The sequence below is a fragment of the Notolabrus celidotus genome, chromosome 5 (genome assembly GCF_009762535.1).
Source record: "Notolabrus celidotus isolate fNotCel1 chromosome 5, fNotCel1.pri, whole genome shotgun sequence".
Lineage (NCBI taxonomy): Eukaryota > Metazoa > Chordata > Actinopteri > Labriformes > Labridae > Notolabrus > Notolabrus celidotus.
Window position 1 is genome coordinate 11,784,622 of NC_048276.1, and position 24,217 is coordinate 11,808,838.

A 24,217-nucleotide genomic window follows, 5' to 3' on the forward strand; every position below is an offset into this window, starting at 1 on the left:
TGCTGTGTGAAGCTTCACAATTACCTGACCACTTGAGGGCAGAATAAGACCACATCAACCTTACAAGTCAACAACTGACATGCATAAGGCCACCTCATTTTTAAACCCACAAACCAAGACTTTGAGGTGTACCACACTTTGTCTTTTGTCGTTATTGTATTTTCTAAATATATATATATATATATGTATTGAGCCAATAGAAGGAATAAATATGGAAGCCTAAAATAGGCATGCACCCAGCCGTTTAGTTTAAATCCTTGGTAACAAGTACATTTCAGTAGTTTTGTTCTGAAGATTTTGAATTAACATCAAACCTCAGAGTGACCAGTTTTGTGCTGTTTTCTACAGAGCCAGAAAATCCTCCTGTCATTAATTATCCACCAGAAAACCAGCTTTGTTATCTTTAGATAATGAGATAAAATAATCTGTCAAAGGGAAAAGCTTTGTTATTTCAAAACTGCATGTAAAATAAATTGAGATATCAAGAAAACAACTGAAGTGAAATCATTAACATGCCAAAAACAGTGCTGGTATCTTCAGATAACCAGATAAATAAGTGGAGACGTCAAGAAAACGACCAGAATTTAATTCCACAAATGGCAATGAATTGGCTCTTGCACTGCAGTGGTGTTTAGCAGCAGTAGCTTTTTCTGCAGCTGCAACTGTGTACCTTCAAATAGTAATCAGTACATGTGGAATTTTGTGCATACCGAATACGAGCACAGTAGGTGGTGCTATATGTATGACAAAAAGTGAATAGGTACATCTGCTCCAACTGAAACTTTCAAGAAACTAATGAAATTTAGAACAGTCTAGACATTGTAAGTAAGAATACTTTCTCTTTCCACAAAGGGTTCAGGAATGAAATAATAAGTGACTTTTGAGGGATTTGACAAAATGTGTACTTTTCATATTTGTAGGTAAAAACAACTTCAGGGGCTGACGTTTTAAAAAATCACAAACAGGTATCACAAAATATACATTTTTTTTTCACCAGTCCTAATGCACACGCCAAATTTGGTGAGTTTTGAGGCATGCTATAGCTTCCAAATATGTGTTTCATTTGAAAAAGAAGGAACAAACAAGACTTCCTTACTCTTCACCAGGGTCCTTGCACCTCTTCTGTTGCTCAGGCCCTCATTACTTGTTATTACGGGAAACAAGGTAAATAGAAAGCCTGGTTGCATGTCTGCTTAAAGCTTCCATAAGGACTAATTTAAGAGCATTTTAAGCCAGATTAGATAAAATGTGGCTGATTTATGGAAGCAACTTTTGGTACATTAATTGTGTTATACATTATACAGTCTATGTTTTAAACTAAAATGATTGTATTCAGCTGTGTTAGCTGTATTGCCTTTCTCCTCCAGACCACCTGCAATTATTCTAAGATTGTTTGATTTTTATTAGCAACTTTGCAGCTTTACAGAAACAGTGACTTCATGCACACCATTTAATGACATGGACATTTATTTTGAATTCAAAATAAGTATTTTGTATCCATATATAGATGTATATAAACCATTAAAACTCAATTATTCACCTTTAATGAGCATTCATAGGAAACTATAATGTGTTTTTCAATATGTTTCTTCAAAGAGAATCAAATGACATGAGACAGATTTCATCCAAGCAACATTTTAATCCCATTTCTCTATATCATTGTTTTGTTAAATAAATGTTCTATACTGAATTGCTGACATCGCTTTTCAGTGTAGATACATTATGTACATTATAATATATATTACACTTGCACTTGTCTCAACCTGTCATAAAATACTCATATTTTATTTGTATCATTGGCTGTAAGCCTCCTTACACATAATATCTACAGGATTCTAGCCTGTCATAAAACTGAATGCAGATGATCCGTGTGATCAGTTTTTCGTGGGGACTGCTTTGCGAGATGCCCGCTTCTTCTTTTTACGGGAGGAGGGGGAAGCTGGAGAGGATGGAGGGGAGAGAGACGAGAGGGATGAGGAGTTTGTAGCAGAAACTGAGGCTGACATATGAGAGGAGTCAGGAGAAACTGAGCGTCTTCTGGTGGGACTGCTGCTCGGGGAACCCCGGGGTGAAGAGTAGGGGGACAGGGCCTGGAGCACACGGCCACTCCGCTCCTGGATTGCATGCTAAACATGAAAAGATTATAAGACAGTGTTAATGTGTTGTAATGTTTTGTTGGTCCAAGGAATTGTTATATGATCATATGTCTATAATATGTTTGTAAATAGCAATTTACGTTAGTCAGAATGCCTTTGCCCACTGAATAGCTTCTGACTGCCTTTCAACACTTGATGAATACAGAAACTACATGTTTGATACTGGAGCAGACATCTTAACGATGTGATTATGTGGCAAGGTATAAAGTGATACAAAAAAAAACCTCTGTTAGTCTATCATTCATATCATCATCAAGAATACCACTATTCCCTTTAATCATAAACTTTGATGTGTGGAGATTTGACTGATTTATGGCTGTAAGAAAAGAAGTATGGAGAGAGCTTCAAGCTGTCTCTCTCCTTTTCTAAAGTCGCTGCATACAATAGTGCCTGAACCATGACCTGCTTTAGTAGCCTAAATTTTAAAGCCTAAAGCCACTTTGTGACCTTTCTCTGCTGCATTTGTTGAGTCAAAGTAAATAAGATTTAAAAGTGCAATACTACAGCAGGATTATTTCAAGTGAAGAAAAGCAGGAGTTGAGTCTTTCAGGTAAAAAGGCCAAATGTCTAAAGATGATATTGCTCCAATGAGACTGCTGCTGCTCTTTCACAATTTTCCTTTTTGAAGACACTAAGAAGAAACACTAGCTGTTTTATTCTGTTGCAGAGATCACAAAAAGCCCCACAGATCATTTCATGTCATTTCTTTTGAAAACTTGCTCAGCCGTTTGTATGAAGTCCGTATAACGCAAGTTAGGGAACAGGACCACGCCCTCAAATAACAATCTAATCACCTGCAGCTCGTTATCTCTTTCACCTGTGTAATTATCCCCACCTGTGTATTTAAGCCTGCCTAACACAGGCTGTTTTCAAAACCACTTTCTACATACTACCTAGAAATGTAGTGTGCAGTTTGAAGGTAGTGTATAGTTTGACTGTTCTGTTGGATCTGTTATGCAGTATGCGGGGCCAGGCGTTGCTGGATTTCTGGTTTCAGAAAGCGGAAGTAAACAACGGCCATGCTGATAAAGAAACTTCTTCTTTAGCATCCACTTCTAATTTAAAAAGTTAAGAAGTGGTTTATATGGAATTCAATAAGTTTCACAGCACCTAGAAACTGAGTGGCCCCCTTCTAAAAAAAAAGGAGAAAAAAAGAAGAAGCAGAATATCAGCACTGTGCATTGTGGGGAACAGTACAAGAGGGAGATTGGTCCACTGCATACTGAGAAATTTTCCTGAATCAGTAGACATCCGGGGAGTTTTTGCATTCTACAGATTTTGCTCTTGTTCACATACTGCATACTACATACTGAATTTTGGCCAAATCAGTACGTACTACTAGTATAGTTGGCAGTTTCGAAAACATTCAAACCTCATTCTCTACCTCGACCCCTACTCATCCCTCGTGTCCTCAACTCCTACCCATCCCTACTTTCCTCGACCCCTACTCATCCTTCCTTTTCTTGACCCCTACTCATCCTTCTTTTCCTCGACCCTTTAACTTACTTTAATAAAACTCTTAAAACTGTACTATCGTGTGGTTTTGTTTTTGATGTTCAATGATGTGGTTTTGTTCACATACTATGGTGGGTGCTGTTACAAATATATTTATAACGTGAAAAGGTGTGGACTTGTTAGTGAATCCTTGGTTGACTTAGCCAAGCATAAAGACTGGAAACTAGAGAAAACTAGCCTGACTTTGCATTTCCAACAAAATACACGTAGCATTGCCTTTTGAGCTAGTTAATTTACTCTTCATGTTATTTGGATTTAATACATACAAATTAGTATAAAGGGTAGAATTCAGGGCGTTTTCATTGACCATTAAAACACCATTAAATGATTCATATCACATCATATTAAATTTGTTTATAGCTGGTGTGGTTGGTGTATGAAGGTAAGTTTAAACTTGCCCAGGCTCCATCAGGTCCAAAGAGCTCGAGGAAGTTTCCAATGAATTCTCGAGACTTTTCTTCCCATTTGTGGATAAGGTCATGGCTCTTCTCTTCCACTCTGTAGACAAAGTGTTTGGACTTTTCCTCCACCGTACGAACAGTCTCTTTCACCTTTTCCACCTGGTTCTGGAGACGATACTTTTTGTCCTGTAGATAAGAGAAAAGGAAAAGTAACCTCAGGAACATTTGTGACTTTGTGTGTGTTGTCAGATTCAGACAAATCTGTGTATGTGTTTGTTGATTAATCAGTGGATAATGTTACTGACATTAATGAAGCCAACATTGAGTTCTCGGGCTGTGTAGCCTCGTTGCAGGTTGCGTCGAACATAGATGTCGTAGTCTCGGACGATACGAGTGATAAGATCAGATGTGGAGATGCCTTCTGTCCTCTGAGTGGCCACAAACATCCCTGATATTTAAAAAAAGAACAATGATTAACAAAATGATTGACCTCCACTTCCTCATGATGCATGCTAGCATAGTATTAACATATTCACCTGCTTCCTTAATGTGTTTGTAAACGTCCTGTGATCCAGCAGAAGTGTACGGGATGTCATCGTGGGCCACAAAATCAATCTATGAGTGTAACATTTAAGAGTTCAGACTGATGTATCACCACGTTTCAGAAAGAAGCTTTGTCTCTGGAGAGCATGTGACCTTTGACCTTATGTTTCTTGAGGAACTCTGTAGTAAGTGTCCAGGGAGCGTCCCGCACCACCTCGTCGACGTAACGGCAGTGCGTCAGGGCGTCATAACGTTCATCCTCCGCCATCACTGTGTAGCCTTTGAACTTGTGGGTGAGTTCATCACTGCAGACTAAGGGAATATAGATACAGAGGAGCAGGTCAAGTTAACAAGGAATCATCAAACATATTCAGCCAAATGAGCCTTGAATCCTAGCAAGGGTTGCTGCTGTGAATGTCTATCAGTATCTGCAACAAGTCATAATGGCAGGGGCGTCACCAGGAATTCTTGGCCCCCTGAAAAGATAGCTCAGGGGACCCTATCACCACAGCCAACCCTACAAAATATAACATTGCTGTTATAATACTGGTTTATTTGCATTATACAAAAATACATGCTTAAAACTATCCTGGTTAACTGACTCAAATCTAAGCTACATATTAATATTATAATTTTTTACAATTCCTCCAAATGTAACTGCACAATATTGACCTTCAAACTGTCCACCTCTTTAATCAAGACTATTTGAATCCAAATGACTTGTTGAATAACAACAAGGGGGCGTTATTTGGTATAATTTAACCTCATGAAGTCAAATAAAACTCTAAAAACCTACAGTTTACTTTCACTCAGATTCAGCCACACCTGATGCTGTGAAAATATGACCCCACTTTAGGCATGAGACGTGCATCTCACAGAGTTGGAAATAAATCCTGAAAGGAATTCTGAATGTTTGTTTATTTATTCAGACAATTTTAGTTATCTTATTGCAGTTATAACAAAACAAGAGAAAAGCATAGTAGAAAACACATTTTATTTTAGGCCATTAAGCCCCCCCCTCCCCACTTGGGTATTTATGTTAAGTTACTTCAGGCCAATTGTTTTCAAACATTTCTCTTTTTGTTCCCAGGGTGCAAACAGAGGGAGTGACATCAACTTTTTACCTCCCACTATCAGGTGTGTGTTGGGGAACACATTCTTGGCCTGCATCAGAGCTCGAGCATGGCCCGAATGAAAAAGATCAAAGATGCCATCTGCGTAGACTCGCACTGGGCGATTTGCTGCAAGATAAGAAACAAGAAGGCATGTTTTTAAATACCAACATGACATTACAAAGCCTCACTTCCTTTATTCTGTAGAGATGAACTGATATGAGACTCTGGAAAGTTAACTGAAAGTTGCTTTTAATGTTGCTGTGTTCAAATGGCATGACACATTCCTGTGAAAGAAATAACAGTGATACCAACCCTGTAATCAGCCAAGTAACAGCAAGTGCAGCAATTTTATATCACTGCTTAATCTCTACTTACAGATGATATCAGGTCAACACAAACAGGCTGGAGTAATTCTCCCATAGTCTCCCCTTATTCATTTCCGCTACCACTTCAAGTATCTGTTGACATTGTTGATTTCATGATAATTATGAATGGCAACAAAAATGATTTTCACCTGGTGTTCCCTTCCTTGCTTGGGCAATGGTCAACTTTTCATGTGGGACATCTGATTCATAGCCTGTAGTCTTTGCGTAAGCAGCTGGCTCCCTCAGAGCCTGAGCAGAGGAGAGATACGTGTTAATATTGATCAAATGTTATATTTTTGCCTGTCTGTTATCAACCTTGTGTACAACTTCTCCTGTTTAGGGTCGCAGCATGCATTTGGTGACAGGACACAGACAAACTAAGAAGCTGTGGCTTTAAACAGACATACAGTACATACTTTTATTTACAGACAGGCTATCCCTCGGGGCAATTTCAAAGTTTCCAGTTTCCAGTTTCCAGTTTACTTAACCTGCATGTATTTAGAAAACTGAAAGTAAAGGGGTTACTGAGAGCCACTCTCCCTTTAAAAACATTCACAACCAAAGCAGTGCAGGATGGGTTAGCAATTTTAGACTCCTCCCATGATACGATACGATGTGGTAAAAAACTATTATCAGAAGCTGATAAGCTTTGATAATATCTTCTGCTCAGATGTAAATAATGTCTGCACTCTAAAGTCTGAATATGCAATGGACTTTGTGTTGTGTGTAGATGCATATACACGGCTTTATCTGCTGTGATGTAAGACATACTTTGAACTCTGGATCTGCACAGACGTCTGGTGTTTTAAACTAAAAGTCTCTGTAGTCTCGTCACCTGAATTCATTTGAAAAGACCAGGACTTCATACATTATCACTATTTATAGTCTGCTCCCAAGCTCGCTCTTAAACTTCCTATGAGTTTGTACAGCCATTTCCCACAAAACAGTGGCTAATATATTCTGAGAATAATCATGTAAGTCTGTATAAAGAGATGACTTTTGGCTGCATTGTGTAACTCCCCACCCCCTGAGATGAGTAAAAAAAAAAACTAGAGCAGAAGTTATAAAGCAACTTGTGAGTCTCACTGATAAACTGTAACTGCAGTGTTTCTTTACTAGATTCATTTCCAAAACAAACATCCAGGACAACCAGAGTCTCTTTCACTGGACTCTAAGTTCATAAAACATTTTCATTCACAGTTTTAAAAGTGAACTTAATGGCTATGTTAGTTGAACACTGACACAGTAGGACTTACCCTGCGTTGGCCTCCTCTCTGTCCCTGCGGGGCCTGTTGCTGCTGAGCGTTGGTGCCCCGGCCTCGTCTCTTCCTTGTCATCCTGGACGTTCTGCTCTCCTCTCTGCTGACAATACTGCCGCACCTGTCTGGGATCTCTTTCACTCTGTGGGTTTGTAAGTATACATCCCATCCTCCTGCCTGACCCTGGTGACGGAAGAATGTAGTGAGCAAAGTTCAAACTGCTCTGCTGGGGTTAATTCACAAGTGCAGATTGGGAGTTCTCATCAATACTGAGCTTGTGTGGACTTTTTCTTTCAGGTCAGCTTTTAGAAAAAGGGTTTGAAGGCAGTTTTAAGCTGAAATAAACTTCATGTAGTTCATGTACCATCTCAGGCAGAGGTGAATGTGAGAAATGCTGATGTTCTGAAACTTTTATGCAACACTACTGACTTCTGACATACATTCTCAGAAAGAGAGTGGCTGATCAACTCATACAGTGAGTATGTACCTGGGGTCTTTACATTTTGAAAGCAAACACAGGAGCACAGCGTGTTCCAACATTTCTCAAACATGTCACCCACAGAGGTAACCTGGATATTATGTAATATCTGTTAGTACTACAGTTCAGGTACACAATGAAATCAATGATATCCCACGTACTGGTTATAGTACACTGATCTACTGGCGCCAACTGCTACTACACCACAGAGAATGTGTAGAGTGTGTCAACATTATAGCAGCTTGGCAGGAGAAAACGTATTACTACAGACACAAACTGTGTAAATCAAGCAAACATATTAACATTATCTCACATATCGCAGTGTCGGGCAGAAACCTTGAATCTCTTTATTTAATCATTTTAATATTCTTAAATTTAATCATTGTTATTGGTCCAACTTAATGTCTGTTAAGAGGCTTTCTGAAATATAACAGATGAAATCATCAAATGAAAAGCTTGTGTTTGAATCTTATGCAGTGTTAAGTTAAGTGAAAACATTTTTTTTTTACTTTCTTGAAAGTAGTGGTTTTGGAGATAAAAGGTTTCTTGACGTTGACGATAGGTGCAAAAATGCGTATATTTTATGTAATCTTGTAGAAATTCAAATGATGTAATTTTCAGCCCTACTGATGGCTGGATATACTTTGTTAAGTCTGCTACCTGTGTTACCTCAGACTACAAAACACAACAAAACTTCATGTTACTTAATGACTTTAGGGATCTTCTGACTTTTCCTCCAGCACCAACTAACATGTTGTTTTGTACAAAATGTCAACTAATGGATGGACAGTTAAGGAATTTGCCACTTACATTTCTCCCCCCTCTTGATAAAGTAAAAAGTATCATCTAGCACCACCATGACATCATTTGAGCAAATACCTGCAAATGACATAACAAGCTTAAGTTGTGCTTTGCTTTAGTACCTCACAAATGTTAGCATGCTAGCAAAATAAAAACACATTTTAGCATTGCAAATATAAACATATCTGAGACTTTAGGAAAAGGGTATTAAGATGAAAAGGTGGTTTCAATCAATCAGTCATTCAATCAATCTTTATTTATATAGCGCCAAATCACAGCAAATGTTATCTCAAGATGCTTTAGGAAAAGAGCAGGTCTGCTATATTATTAACAAAGACCCAACATCAAGAAAGGAAAAGATGCAGTCCCATCTTACAAGCAAGACTCAGTCTTATCTCATCTTAATCCACCATGAGCAGAGCACTTTGCAGCATTTAGCAAGTTACAGTTGCAAGGACAAACTTCCTTTAACAGGCACCTCCTGCAGAACTAGACTCATGTTAGACAGACATCTGCCTCAACTGTGTTGGGATTGGAAAGGAGATAGAGGGAGATGAAGAGACAGTGACAGCTGGATAGGACCTGGGGTGGCTAATCAGAATTCAATGAGGGCCTATTCCCTCCTGACGGCCCCTGCAGACATGCTCCTGTTCAGGACCATCAGTCTGGCTATAAACTCTCACTTGTTTTTGATCATTTTTTCCTCATCAAAAAAAAAATATTGTAAAACATTTGATTTAAACAAACATAATTCCACACATTCTAATATTCTTTCACTTTAAAGATTTGTCTTGGATTTATCTGAGGTTTAGTTTATGATCTCATCATATGATCTCTTTTCATTGTTTCACTTTCACTCTATTTTTTCTGGCACATGTTAGAGAAAAGTCTCAGTCCAGGTTGTTTCTACAGATTTGTGTGAAGTTAGGTGGAAAGGGAAAACAACTGTCGCATAACCGGTCTGTGAAGACAAGAAGAGGAGCAGCTTCCCAGGAATGCTTCACCTGTCGACACAATGACTTGGGGCAAGGGGTGTGGCCATCCTGCTGAGAGCATGCAGGGCGGGAGTAGCTTTGCCATTCCTCCAGTGACTTCCTGAAGTGAACACTGACCAAATATGTGGAGACACAAACACAAGACAACCTGCAATAAAGTGGACCTTTGACACACTGGACCAGGAAGTAACATCCTCCAGAAACGGTAAGACTCTGGTTACACTGAGGACGTGTTATTCTTTTTTGTTGACAGCTTTCCTAAACTAAACCTAAGAAACACACTGAACATGTTTCACTCAGTGAACATGTAGCAGGAGAGTTTAGTCCACCAGATTTCTGCAGATTTCAGTTTCATTTATAATCCCCATGTCATTGGTTGGGATTACTTAATGTGGGTGGAGCAAGAGACAGATTTTCAGCCTGCTCATTTCCTAAATGGCACTAAAATGTAAATTGGGTTTTCCCACACATTCACAAGAGGTTTCATGACACTGGGAGGTAAGTGAGAGGCTGCTTCTTTTGTTTTTCTCTGAGCCAGAAACACAAGACAGGTTTCAGGTAGTCAAGTGTTCTCTCTGTGTTGCTCTGTACAAATGATTTGAAGAAAACTGATCCAGATTGATGTTGTGGTGTGTAATATTCTGACACAGATAACTCTGACTACAGCTGATTTGATTTCACTGGTGTGAAGCATGTTCCCGTGGCATTACCTGGCTCTCCTCCTGCTGATAACTGTTCACATATGCAAAGGTGAGTTCAAAACATAACACTCACACACACACACACACACACACACACACACACACACACACACACACACACACACACACACACACACACACATACACATGTTCATTTATATGCACTTTCTCAGTAAGTGTAGCAGACGTAATCCAGGAAAAAAAGATGAGTCAAGCTAAAATTGAGGAACTGCGATTTCGTGGGAAAACTGACACGTCAAGTGAGTTGTGTTCAGGGCGGTTTGCTGAAGCCCATGACACCTCACAGACAGATACATGGCTCTCAGCTGATATTTACATTCTGTCATGCTACTGTTATGTAATTTAAAATTGCATCTATTGTGTAACAGCTTTTGGGAGTATTTTATCACACTACTGAAAGGTAAAGTTTCACATCTCCCAGAGCAGTAATTCAAACAAGTGCTGCGTTTATCTTTTAATATGAGATAGAATTAGTGAGTGATACAGTTTGTTCTTAATGACGGTTACTTTATAGACTGACAAAAAAAATTCAGGTTAAATCTTTAGAAGAAACAGTAATTCAATTTCACTGCAAAAACTCAAAATCTTACCAAGTGAAATTGTCTAATTTTTAGTCAAAATGTCTTATCCCACTAGATTAAAGATACATTTACTTAAAAAGTAACATTTGAGCAAGATAGAGGGACTTGTTTTAAGACATCTTAAATATCTTGTTAAGTCAAGCAATCTTGAAATGATCTTGTTTTGAGTTGTAATTTAGAAGAAGCAAGGTTTGTTTTACATTTCATACATTTTTCAAGCTGAGATCTTATTTGTAGAAGACAGAAAATCTTGATTTAAGACAAACCCTTTACTTGATTTAAGTAAATGCATTTTATTGGAATCTATCAGAAAACAGCTCCATTGATAAAAGAAAGAAAGAAAGAAAGAAAGAAAGAAAGAAAGAAAGAAAGAAAGAAAGAAAGAAAGATAAGTTGTTTTTTAAGGGTGGGGTTACAGTTTTCAGGCACTGTTTTCTTATATCTAAAAGTGCTCAAATTAAACTTTGTAATCTTATTTCAAGTACAAGAGAAGTGCCACTATAATACAACTCAAATCAAGGTGAATATACCTCAAATGAAGAAGTTGACATGAAATGTATTAGTGCAAAAATCTTTCTTTGAGTGAATACAACACTAATTGTTAGTATTCCTGTCTTATTCTGAGACACTAAGCTTTAAAATACTGGTAAAATATTACTTAAAATAAGTTTTCCCTGCTAATTTTAAAATCCCATTTTTCTAAATATTACGTCTTATTTTAAGAAATCTTACCAAGAAAATTTTCACTTGTTCTATTGGCAGATTTCTTTGCTTATTTCAATGTAAAATACCTTGAAATAAGTGTTTTTTCTTGTTTTTTGGAGGGGCATTTTAACCAGTGTTAAATGTATTTTATTATTGTTTTGCTTAAATATTCTGTGTTTTTGTCAGTGAATCACAGAAATCTAATTTCTTTTTCCCGCTGAATACTCAGATTTATTTATGCTACCAGGAGCAACACCACTCAAATCTCTCTCACACCTAACACTCTGAGTCAGTACTAGTTTGCATTTTCACAACATCTCCAGCTGCTTTTCTAAGGCCCTGTGATGACATCTGTGAGTGATTCATTGATATGAATTGCCTCTATCTTATGTTTTGTTTGGATAGACTTCTATAGAACTTGCATGTGAGTTTCACTCATAAATCATCCCAGTGGAACTCGTTCATGGAGTGTTTCTGATGGAGTGAAGCTGTGTAGTGTTGAAATACTCCCACGCTTACTCACGCAGTGTATTATAACGATGACATCAATGATGGCAGAAAGTCACCCGATCAGAATGAACTCAAGTTTCACTTTATGAAGATACACTGAGATTCAGATAGCTTATCTCCTTGTAGTTTCTCCTCTTGTAGTCAAAATAAATACACCTTTATGTAAACAGTGCAATAAATATGATAAAAACGAAGCTATAAAAACATTCAAAGTGACAACTGCAGTTAAGTTATATAAAAAGCAAGCTGCTCTAGAGCAGCAAGCTCATCTCTCACAGCAACAGATGTGCATGTACAAGCTCAGCAGAGTCTAAAATATGCACTGTTAAGTTGACACCATGTACATTTGTAATCCGTGGTAACTGTGGGGGTGTGAAGTGTGACACAGTCTCTATTAGTGTGTGCGTTCACAGTTTCTACAGTTGGTTCTTGGGTGTGGGTTCACAGCTCTAAGGAAAGGCTGATCCTGAGTCTGTTAGCATCTGATTGTATGGTCCTGTACCATTCTGAAGACCCCAGAGGTTTAAACAGATGTAGGGGTGTCATTTCTTTTATTTATTTAACCTTTATTTAACCAGGTAGGTCAATTGAGAGCCAATTCTCATTTACAATAACGACCTGGGCGAGAAGGCAGGTGACATGACAATAAATAAAAACAAAACAAAAAACAGAGAGAACATACAGAGAGACCTAGGGACAGAACAATACAATACAAAAATATGACAGGAGTGAACAACTTAAAAGCAACTTAAAAGCAAGTGCCGTGATGTTGGGTTATGGGGTGTAATATGTTTTTGAAAGTGGCGAGTGGAATGAGAGAGGTCAGCTTTAGGGATTGTTGCAGGTGATTCCACTGGAGAGGAGGTGCAGCCAAAGGAGGTCCGGGCTTTGGGTGTGATGAGGTTGATAAAGTTACTTGAGCGCAGGCTACAGTTTGTGCTGTGAAGTTTGATTAGTGACTGTAGATATAACAGGATTTCACCAGCGAGGGATTTGTAAATGAATAGAAACCAGTGTGTTTGTCTGCGAGAGTGGAGTGAAGGCCAGTTCAGCTGAGAGTACAGGTGACAGTGGTGAGTGGTGAATGGGGCTCCAGTGACAAAACGGATAGCAGCGTGGTAAATGATCTCCAGTTTGTGAAGGAGAGTGATGGAAGCAGACCTGTAGGCTAAGTCACCGTTGTCAAGAATTGGGAGAACTGTCAGCTGTTTAGCATAGTGTGTGAAGAGTCGTGCAGCTGGGGCACCACTAAGTGACACAATTGGTCTAGATGCTCTTGATGGTGGTCCTGCAGAAGATGAGAAGCCATCTCTGTTTTAGCTTTTTTTAAGGAAGAAGAGTCTCTGTTGGGCTTCTTTGACCAGTAGAGAGGTCTTGGAGGTCTACGTCATGGGATTGGTCACGCAGATTACCATGATTATTACTTCTTCTCCTTCTTTGTAGAAGAGGTGATTATCTCTGGTGTTTTGGATGTGCTGAAGTGTCAGTTAAATGTTTGATCTCACTACTTTTTTTCATTTGTGATAACTCTAGTAATTGTGGTGTCATTATGGCTCTGGAGGTGTGAATGAGGATGAAGTTGCTGCTGGTGTGAAGTTTGACGAGGAGCTCAGCACACAGCCCTGTGGGGGTGGGGGTGGGGGTGTGTTTACTCTGCTGTTGTCTGAGAGAAAGTCCAGCAACCATGACAGGAGTGATGAACTAAGACAAGGTGTCTCAGTTTGCTGATCAGCTTGTGGGGGGTGACAGTGTTCATTCCTGACCCAATGTCCACAAAGATCATCCTAAAGAAATGAGTGTAAAGATTAAAGTTTTCACATGTTTTTTCATCCTCTCCTGACAAATATCTGACTTCTCCTCCTTTTTTTCTTCATTCCCAGCTCAAGATTGTGATACATTCACAGATCTAGATGTCAGTCACGCCTTCCTTGGAACCAACCTCGATATCAGGTTGTTGCTGTACACCAGGGAAAATGGCAGCTGTGGTAAACTCCTGTCCCACACCAACCTTACCGCCCATCCCCACTTTAACCTGTCCAGACCCACCACCTTCATCATTCACGGGTATCGACCGACGGGGTCTCCTCCAATGTGGGTTGAGAACATAAGAGAGATGGTGCTGGAAAGGGAAGACTTGAACCTGATAGTGGTGGACTGGAACTATGGAGCAGCTAATCTGAATTATTTCAAGGCCGTGGCTAACACACACTTGGCAGCAGACAACCTCACTGTTTTTATAAAACTGATGGAGGTAGGACATGTTTCTGAACCCCTCTGTGTGCTTCTCTCATGAATTACACTGTCTTGTGTCTGACAGGACTTTGTCTAACTTTTTCAGACACAAGGTGCCTCGCTGAGCTCCATCCACATGATTGGGGTGAGCCTCGGGGCTCACATATCAGGATTTGTCGGTGCCAACCTGGTGGGGTCAATTGGAAGAATTACAGGTAAGATTCAGAACATTGTAATCATCTTAAATCTGTGCTAGAATTTATCCAGATTTTAAAAGATTTGGAAAAAAATACTGTCTAGATTTCAGAACTCTGAAAACCATCTCATAGTCTAGACCTTCAAAAAGCCTCTTACAGTAAGGAGACATATTTGTTCTGTGTATTCTGGATGTGAAAAATGATCAGGGTTCATTGCCAAACATAATGATACCAAAAAAGGATGAAATGTAAAGCAAAACACACTTATCTCAAAATAACTGTTTCCTTAGGCCACAATGATAAATCGGCACCACATTTTAGTCCTACTTTGCCTTTAAGAAAGAAGCAAACCTACATAATGGGCATCTGTGGAGAAATACATGTTCATTCACTGAGTTTCATATCAATAAAAAATCAATCACTGAGTTGCACAACTTGAGGCAGCGGCACTTATCTTCTGTGTCAGGTAATAAACTTAACAGTTTCAGCCAAGATGCTTATCAAGGAGATTTTATGAACTATATGACTCTTGTATAAACTTTTTAATTTCTAACATACTAGGTAAGCTATTGCAGAGAGTTGGAAGGTGATTTGAGACTAGGTTTCGTCAGATTTAGAGTTTACACATGATTTTCCTTGAGTGTTGCAGGTTTGGACCTATGAGCAGGAGTCCCCATGAAAAACTCATACAGTTATAGCAATCCCACTTGAAACTAAGCACACCTCTGTTGGAAAAAGAGTACATAGTTTATTAACTCAAAGTAAAGAAAGACAGCCTAGATCAGCCTCATACCACAGAAGACCTGATCTGTTAGCATCTACAGTATCTCACAAAAGTGAGTCCACCCCTCACTTTTCTTCTAAAGATGAAGCACAAGAAAGTCTGCAAACAATTTGCTAAAGACAAGCAGACTGAGGACATGGATTACTGGAACCATGTCTTGTGATCTGATGAGACCAAGATAAACTTGTTTGGTTCAGATGGTGTTCAGCGTGTGTTGGGGCAACCAGGTGAGGAGTACAAAGACAAGTGTGTCTTGCCTACAGTCAAGCATGGGGGTGGGAGTGTCATGGTCTGGGTCTGCATGATTGCTGCCGGCACTGGGGAGCTACAGTTCATTGAGGGAACCATGAATGCCAACATGTACTGTGACATACTGAAGCAGAGCATGATCCCCTCCCTTCAGAAACTGGGCCACAGGGCAGTATTCAAACATGATATCGACCCCAAACACACCTCTAAGATGCCCACTGCCTTGCCAAAGAAGCTAAGGGTGAAGGTGATGGAGTGGCCAAGCATGTCTCCAGACCTAAACCCTATTGAGTATCTGTGGGGCATCCTCAAACGGAAGGTGGAGGAGCGCAAGGTCTCTAACATCCACCAGCTCCGTGATGTCGTCATGGAGAAGTGGAACAGGATTCCAGTGGCAACCTGTGAAGCTCTGGTGAACTCCATGCCCAAGAGGGTGAAGGCAGTGCTGGAAAATAATGGTGGTCACATTTTCACTTAGGGGTGTACTCACTTTTGTTGCCGGTGGTTTAGACATTAATGGCTGTGTGTTGAGTTATTTTGAGGGGACAGTAAATTTACACTGTTATACAAGCTGTACACTGACTTCTTTACATTGTATCAAAATGTCATTTCTGCAGTGTTGTCCCATGAAAAGATATGATTAAATATTTGCAGAAATACGAGGGAGAGAAGGTGTACTCACTTTTGTGAGATACTGTATATACCACTTAAGAACAGTGTCAGAGCATCATTTTAAAAAAAGAGCAAGCATGTTTGACAGCCTGCATGATACAGGGCAGAGCAGCAGTGATAGTTTCTGATATGTTGTCTGCAGCTCTGGATCCTGCTGGACCTCAGTTCACCGGCACTACCCCGAAAGATCGCCTGGACTCATCAGATGCCCAGTTTGTTGACGTCCTCCACACAGACATAGACGGTCAGTTAACATGAAACTCTGCAGTATTATTCATGTAGTCATTGACAATGTTTATATTTGTATTTATGTTGATGTCTTGTGCTAACAGCTCTGGGCTTCAGGGAGCCTCTGGGTCACATTGATTTTTATGCAAATGGAGGAACAGATCAACCCGGCTGCCCAAAGACCATCTTCTCTGGTAAAGATTGTAAATGATGGAAATATCTTAAGAATAGACGTTTGCTGTTGAACATTCGTGGTTTTATGACTACGTTATTTCCCTCTAAATAGGTGGGTCCTATTTTAAATGTGACCACCAGAGGTCAGTGTTGCTCTATCTGGACTCTGTGACATGTGCCAGCAAGGCTTTCCCCTGCTCCTCATATAAGGACTTTATGGATGGAAACTGTCTGAGCTGTGAGAAATTTGGTGAAGCTGGATGTCCTGTCTTTGGTTCGTTATTAAATTATGTCTTAGTAATTACAAACATTCTTTAAAATTCTGTCTCAAGTTTTATAGATAGTATATGAAATCCATATAGAAGGGTATTAATGAAGAGCATTAACTAAATGTTGAACAATAATGTTGGTGGTGGTTATGATGTGGTATCAGTGACATAATTAGTCCATGACCTCAGAATTCCTTAAGCAGGATTTTGTTGTTGTTGTTGTTGTTGTTGTTGTTGTTGTTGTTGTTGTTGTTTTAGACTTGACTTTCTGTTTCATTCTTACCCAGGTCATGATGTGATAAGGTGGAAAGACATCCTGCTAAGGCTGCGCCATACAAAGACCTTCTTCAACACAAATGCAGTGCATCCATTCTGTAGTGAGTAATAACAGACATGACCTTAACGACATACTGATCTCAATTAAAAACAGGTCATTTAATTTCATTTACACAGTTATAAAAACAAGTCATCTCAGGACATTTTGTATAGAAAAGCTATCCAATAATATTTTTAATATATATATAATTCACATTTTTATTGTTTTCAAAACAGATAACACACACTTCAATCAAAATTAACTTAGAAAATATAAATAATAATACAGAAACAGAATATATTGTCACAAAAAAGTAATAATGCCATCGACAGAAATAGTAAAAAATAAAAAGTAATAAATGAATAATAATAATCCACAGGGAAAGCACGGGATCAGTGTATTGCGATTAACCCTCCTGTTATGTTCATTTCTCTGGAACAGCAATAATGTTCCTGGGTCAATTTGGCCCGTGGCATATTAGATTATTTAAAAGTGTCAAAACCCCAAAAAATCCCAATCAGATTTTTTTTAATCTAATTTTTAACTCCATTACTAACCATTTAAATAAAGATTTAGTGCAATGGTGTTCTTTAATTCTCACAGATCATGGTTCAATGAGGATAACTCACTCGTTTTTCATTAAAATTAATGTTAAAAACTTTTTTTAATGTACATTGGAAATCCCTAAATATAAATACAATAGTTTTACATGACATGGATTTTTGTTTATTTTATTTTACATTTCAATTTTCAAAGTGATGTTGATAAATTAACATGACTCCTCTTTTGTCACATGCTGCCCAGAATTTTATGCTGCATTTAGCTGAATTGAAAGGCATATTTTGCCTAAAATAGACTTTTAAAAGGGTCAATTTGACCCGCAACATAACAGGAGGGTTTATAACATAACCCTATCACAATCGTTTACATGGCAAATATAATTCTCATTCCCTTTTCCCACCACAAGGAACATGATAGAAATATACAGTGCAAGTGGTTGCACAACATAAAGCTGCTACCTATATACCCAACATTAATAACATTTACTGTAGGGTAACAATCACATATACAATACTCTTTATTACGGAGTAGAAGTAATGTTTAGGGTACACATTTAAAAGTGTCTCTGTTTTGTAAAATATTTGGTACATTTATAAAACTGATCTTTAAAAGAAGTTAACATTGTAGGTTTATGAGACAATGTCAGGGTGTATTTAAAAATACACTAAAGTTCTATAAATCTATGAATTAGGTGTATTATAGTCAAATAAAAACAACACGACACTTTCATAAAAGGAATGTGGAGTTGCTACACATGGTAGGACATTAGATCAGATCATCCATGAATGTCGGTGTGGAGAAGTTACACAGAAAGAAATGTAGAGATTTTGTTTGGTAGATAACTTCTTGATTTGTCTGATCAGATTTTTATTTGATCAGACTGCTGATTCTTTTATTACCATCATGAGATCTTTTGAGCACATGTATGCACATGATAAGGACTTGGTCTCCTGTGGCTCACATTGAAATGGAATCTTAAGAATGAATATCTTTATGAAGGGAGCAAAACTACGTCATTCAGCTGCTCATTTGTTCATATAAGAAGCTGGCAAAGTTTCAGAAGAGGACGCCTCTCCTTTATGGAGTTAATTGTCATCGAGGTGACGTGTTTAGAGTTTTATTGGTGTTACAAGGTGTTGTCTGTTCTCTGAGTATCAGTCTGTTGCTGTTTGAAATATTCCGCTGCATCAAAGCACAAAACAAGCTGCAGAAAATCTCTCATATATGCACCCGTATCTTTAGCTGTATTAACACATGAACTTCACTCCTGAAATTTTCAAGGTGAGCTGCATGTGTGAACACAAACAGCAGATCTTCCACCCATATTTTGCCTGCCAGAAAATGTCTTCAAGATGTTGGAGTGTGTGTGACTGCAGCAGTGGCAATTCACTGCGAGTGAATGTGAGTGGGTGGGTGATGTTTGTATCATGCAACCGGCAAAAATGTGTGGGTAATGAGGCTTCTTATGCGTTTCTGTTCAACAGCATGTTTTTCTCAAGGTTTATACTGTCAATACATCCAATTACAAACAGCACTTATATGAAGCTTCAAACTTAGATTTTGCCCGCTATCGTCCTTGTGAAATTAACACTGGGATTTCCACAGCGTCCATCTCACATCCCACTTGGCCACTTTGCTTCTCACGGTTGAACTGTACTAAGAAAAGGATCGCCACCTTAAAATAAATGTGTATGAAAAGTATTAAACAGATCAACTGTAAAATCAAATCCAACTTTATTCAACAGAGTTTTATTTCTGAGGTTGAATGGTAGATTTGTTATTCTTAAATGAACATTGTACTTTGTTCTTACAGTGACTAACTACAGGGTGGATGTGTTGATATGGAACGAAGAAGAGCGCTATGGATACATCACGATCAAACTTCATGGCATCAATGAAGAAGCAGAGGCCACCATTGACCAGTATGAGTCCACTTTATGTATCAGTGCTTCTGAAGACAATATTTCATCACAACTTATTTGTATTCCTCAATTTCGTTGTCTCAAAGTAATTATGTGTTGTTACTTTTGGTTACAGTTCTGCAGCAAAGTTTCAGAAGTTCACAGAGACCAAGCTGTTTGCTCATTTTGAGAAAGACATTGGGTCGGTGAAAAAAGTGACCGTCACGTTCTCCACTGGAAATGTGTTCAAGCCCAAATATAAGCTCAGAGTGCTCCGACTCCGCCTCACACATCTGGAACGGGTTGAGAGGTACGACACACAAACTGATCTGTTTGAAATTGAATAGATTATTATTAATACATTCATTTAGCTGTTTTTACTTTCTGTATTTCACCACCCATTTACAGTAATACTGTCTCTGTCCCTCACAGGCCACTCTGTCGATACGACATCCTTCTAAAGGAGAATAAAGAGGTCACGTTCAGACCCATTGTCTGTGAAGAACTGTCCAACTTCTGATACTGAATCAGACACCAAGTAGGAAAAAAATTACTCCTCTCACGGACAGAAGCTCAGAAGACTCTCACAGGAAAACAAAACATACTGTAACATATCAGATGTACAGATGGTTAGATGTACATGTGTTTTTGAGAGAATATATGTTTATATTAAAATATTCGTTTTTTAAAACAAGTGTTGCCCTCAAAAAGGACTTTTGTTGCATTTCAGTTCTAGGCGAAACAAGACGTTTTTTGTTCATGTTTATGAAAAGGAAATATTCTCAAATTAGACATATTCTACAAGGTATATGAGTGATGGACTTTGACTGCTACAACGAATCAAAGCTGGTTTTACGGGAAAAGCATAAACACTTTTCATCATTTTACCAAGACATAGATAAACAAGACAACAGTGGATTATCAGTTAAACATATTTCAGATTAAACATTAAACATATATTTTTATAATCACAAATGTATCATTAAGACTGAACAAGCTACAAGTATTAGCAATTTTTTGTTTGATCAGATTTTCTATTAAAACAACATGATGTTTGAAAGTTCAAGAGGATTCTTTCTCAATCATACAAGGCTTTTTAAAAATATATTTATTTGTAAATATGTATTCATTTTTCACTGTAAATAAAAACATCTTTAAAAATTCACAATGCATCTACATGTTTTTGTACAATCAATCGTCAAACTAATACAAATTAAATGCATTTCAAATATAATAGAAGTCTTTTGTTTGTGCCTCTAAATATTTTAATTATTATAACCACATTACAGCTCAGCTCACACGATTGCAGATTAACTACTGACCCTTGTTTTATATCCTCTGCCTGTTTCACTGTCAAATAACTTCTACCTTTTTGAATCAAGAAAAAGTTTCAGTAACATTGGAAACTGAAACATCATTTATGCAACAACATCCAGGCCAACATTCAGCATAAATATTACAAGCACAAATATTACTTCTCTTCATTGGGACCAAGACAGTAGAAAACATTTCCCCACCACCAGAAGATGCTACAGATGAAATCATATGAAATAAATAAAACTAACTGAAGGATATCAGAGCCATGCCTTACTATAGACAGTAGTTCACTGATACTCATTTGTGTTACATCAGTTCAAAGAAACAAGACAAAACAACCAAAAAGGCATAAATATAGGTTTTTAGACATAGAAAAATATAATTTAAGAAGCAGAAAATTTTAAATAGGGATGTTCCAAAGCAACATAAACTTGTTGTTTAAAAGGAAAAATAAACTCTGATTAATCGCCTAGTCTAAAAGTAAGAAAATACTCATTTAACCTGATTTTAACAGGATCACAGAGTCTGCAGGTAAACCATGTAAAATTGGTTTGCTGAGTATGGCTAAGTTTAGCATAGCTGGCATCTTCAGCCCTCAGTCCTCTTTGCAGGTTACCTACATACAACTTTAGCTCAAATTTCTTAACCTTCCTGTTATGTTTGTTTATCAGGAACAGCAATAATGTTCCTGGGTCAACTTGACCCGGGGCATATTTAATCTAAAAGTATCAGAACCCAAAAAATCCCAATAAACATTCTTTTAATCTCTTTATTAACCCCCATTACTAACCATTTAAATCAATATTTAGTGCAATGGTGTTCTTTAATTCTCACAGATCATGGTTCAATGAGGATAATTTACTTGTTTTTATAAAAAATCATGTTAAAAAATGTTTTTATGTACATTGGAAAGACCTAAATGTAAATACAGTAGTTTTACATTACTTAGATTTTTTTTCACTTTATTTTACATTTTGATTTTTTTTCACTTTATAACAATTTCTTTTAGATTTTTTAACTTAAAATTGGGTCAATTTGACCCGCAACATAACAGGAGGGTTAATCTAAATACTGCAAGACCACATTGTGCAATCAGCTGGTATGTGCCATCTGTGCTTGTTTACATCCAGACATCAGAGTGTTACAGAATTACGACAGTAGCCTTTAACCAGAGCAATAGCCCTGGATAGTGACGTATGTCAGCGCTGCAACTTAGACACAACAGCTGACTGTCATTTCATGCCTGTTATGATAAAAAAAAATATTAGTAATTCATTGAGTTGATTAGTAACTCTGGTGCCGATTTGCAAGGGAGGAAATGCTTGATGGTGAAGTCAACTAAACGCACACATCCCAGTTTCAAACTTTTCACATCAGGATCTTTAATCTGAGATGATCAATTTCTGCACTCCTTCATTTTGACATGTGCTTCTTCATGCGCTGAATCTCCATCTGAAAAGAAAACAAAAAATTAAAACATGGGTTTGCACGAGTTATATAACAAAGTGTCATAGTTCTGTAATAAATGTGTTGTAATAACAGCTCTGTAATGCATTATTTAGCTCCATCAAACAGCTAAACTAAAATGTTGTGTTTCTTTATGACCTGCAAAGTCAAGCGGATCCTTTTCTCCTCGTCGAGCTCATTCATCAGAAGTTTAAGTTCCTTGCTGGAAAACAAAATAATTGTTAAATGAGTTCAGGATGGGTATGTGGCCCACCAGGCTGAGAAACAAAGACATACTTGTGCTGACTCTTCATCTGATCAAACTGGTCCCTCAGGTCTCTCAGCTCTGTCTGAAGCTGCTCCAGGTTTGGAGGGGGGTGTTTCACAGGACTTCTGCTGCTGGGCTGGGGGTCAGAGTTCAAACCTGGGAGCACCTTTGGGTGTAACACAGCAGAGAGGGCCTTCGGGAGCAGGGAGGAGAGGGACTGTGTGGGAGAACTTTGGGGCGCTGCTGCTGCTGCCTGTAGAAAATAATCAATCATTTAATTGCTAAAGAAAACTCTGATTCATGAAAATGATTCAGATTTATACCCGCAAAGATTTCTCTTACGCTCACAGGCTGGGCCGACCCATTTTCACTTGTTTCCTGAGAGTTTTCTTGACATGGTAAAGAATCTGGTTCTTTGCTCTGGTTTTCTTTTCTGTCCTCCATCATGAGTGTTACCTGTTGAATGAAATCTAGTTTGAGACCTCTGATATGTCAAAAGAAATGAGGCTGCCTGTCAGTGTGTCATTCAGAAAATGTTTCCCCGAATTACAACAGGTTATTACTTTGTTAGAAGATACATGAGATATCTTTTGCTGCAGCATGTGACTGTGTGTATGTGGCAGCTTAAAAAGTTAAATTTATCCCAAGGACAGATAGGACACAAGCAGCCGACACACACTCTCTGAGACACACTTATTTCTAACAGAACAATAGAACTGTTATCTTTGGTGTATACTTCCCAGGGTCTGAAGCTCTGATTGTAACCTCTCATCGGCACCATGAGCTACCTGCTCATTCAGCTTCTCTGCGATCGACACGATTGAATCAAACTCCTCAGTGTCTTCAGAAAAACAGAGAAAGAATCTTAAAAGATGCCTCACGAAAATCACTTCAACCAATCACTTCAAAGAAGTTAGGTAATTTTAACGCTCGTCTTTCCCCTCCAAAGCTTACATTAGAATTCAACCTCTTCGAAATGCAGCATTCAAGCATGCAAGCATTTTGAATAATGTCACAACAGATGTAAGGACAACATAGTTGCAAGGCTTACCAGGAATGAGAGCAGAGCTATAGTTGCCCATCGTGCGATAGAGAGGAAAACAAGTGTAGAGAGAAAGACAGAAAACCTGCAGTCTTTAAGTCTACATCTACAAATAACAAGTTATAGCAGGTCAGAGTCCACATAAAACTTAGTGCAGTCTCACATCATGCTGCACCCCTCAGAAATTTAAAAACTGTCATAAAATGTGTTTGATTATTCCCGTCAGTGTTCATTATATTACAGCAGGTTCTGCTTTAAAGTGAGATAAGTCTATCAAAGTGAGGGGACACTAAGTTTGAATGTTACAGTTGGGACAGCTGTGTCTCATGCCACACCAGTGAACAAATACACCACACATGCCAATGCACTGACAGAGGGAGAGAGAGGAGGGGGGGGGGGGGGGGGCACAGTGACA

The 24,217-nt window shown here is 38.3% G+C and overlaps 3 protein-coding genes across 7 annotated transcripts; 1 reads left to right on the top strand and 2 right to left on the bottom strand.

Moving 5' to 3' along the window:
- Positions 1–1,619: 1,619 nt before the first annotated feature.
- On the bottom strand, positions 1,620–9,838 carry pcyt1bb (phosphate cytidylyltransferase 1, choline, beta b). 2 transcript variants are annotated; one of them, XM_034684194.1, is made up of 10 exons: positions 9,638–9,838; positions 8,643–8,711; positions 7,352–7,537; positions 6,245–6,344; positions 5,740–5,856; positions 4,776–4,927; positions 4,609–4,687; positions 4,378–4,520; positions 4,070–4,258; positions 1,620–2,126 (listed from the first exon to the last, which is right to left on the bottom strand). In XM_034684194.1, the coding sequence occupies exons 2-10, from the start codon at positions 8,676–8,678 to the stop codon at positions 1,875–1,877; spliced, it is 1,254 nt and encodes a 417-aa protein (XP_034540085.1). In that variant the 5' UTR covers positions 8,679–8,711; positions 9,638–9,838; the 3' UTR covers positions 1,620–1,874. The 2 variants fall into 2 exon arrangements, with proteins under 2 accessions (XP_034540085.1, XP_034540087.1); XM_034684196.1 differs by lacking the exons at positions 8,643–8,711; positions 9,638–9,838 and adding an exon at positions 9,197–9,201.
- Positions 9,674–20,423, top strand: LOC117813105 (lipase member H-like). 4 transcript variants are annotated; one of them, XM_034684190.1, is made up of 11 exons: positions 9,674–9,833; positions 10,279–10,378; positions 14,027–14,397; positions 14,485–14,593; positions 16,423–16,524; positions 16,613–16,702; positions 16,795–16,956; positions 17,239–17,328; positions 19,642–19,750; positions 19,866–20,039; positions 20,162–20,423. In XM_034684190.1, the coding sequence occupies exons 2-11, from the start codon at positions 10,321–10,323 to the stop codon at positions 20,247–20,249; spliced, it is 1,353 nt and encodes a 450-aa protein (XP_034540081.1). In that variant the 5' UTR covers positions 9,674–9,833; positions 10,279–10,320; the 3' UTR covers positions 20,250–20,423. The 4 variants fall into 4 exon arrangements, with proteins under 4 accessions (XP_034540081.1, XP_034540082.1, XP_034540083.1 ...); XM_034684191.1 differs by having other exon boundaries at positions 10,295–10,378; XM_034684192.1 differs by lacking the exon at positions 9,674–9,833 and adding an exon at positions 10,029–10,126.
- A 1,935-nt stretch (positions 20,424–22,358) lies between these two features.
- On the bottom strand, positions 22,359–23,438 carry si:dkey-71d15.2 (SH3 domain-containing kinase-binding protein 1). The gene is made up of 4 exons (XM_034684548.1): positions 23,103–23,438; positions 22,790–23,013; positions 22,652–22,715; positions 22,359–22,498 (listed from the first exon to the last, which is right to left on the bottom strand). Exons 1-4 carry the CDS (start codon positions 23,205–23,207, stop codon positions 22,460–22,462), a joined length of 432 nt encoding a protein of 143 aa, XP_034540439.1. The 5' UTR covers positions 23,208–23,438; the 3' UTR covers positions 22,359–22,459.
- Between the last annotated feature and the right edge of the window lie 779 nt (positions 23,439–24,217).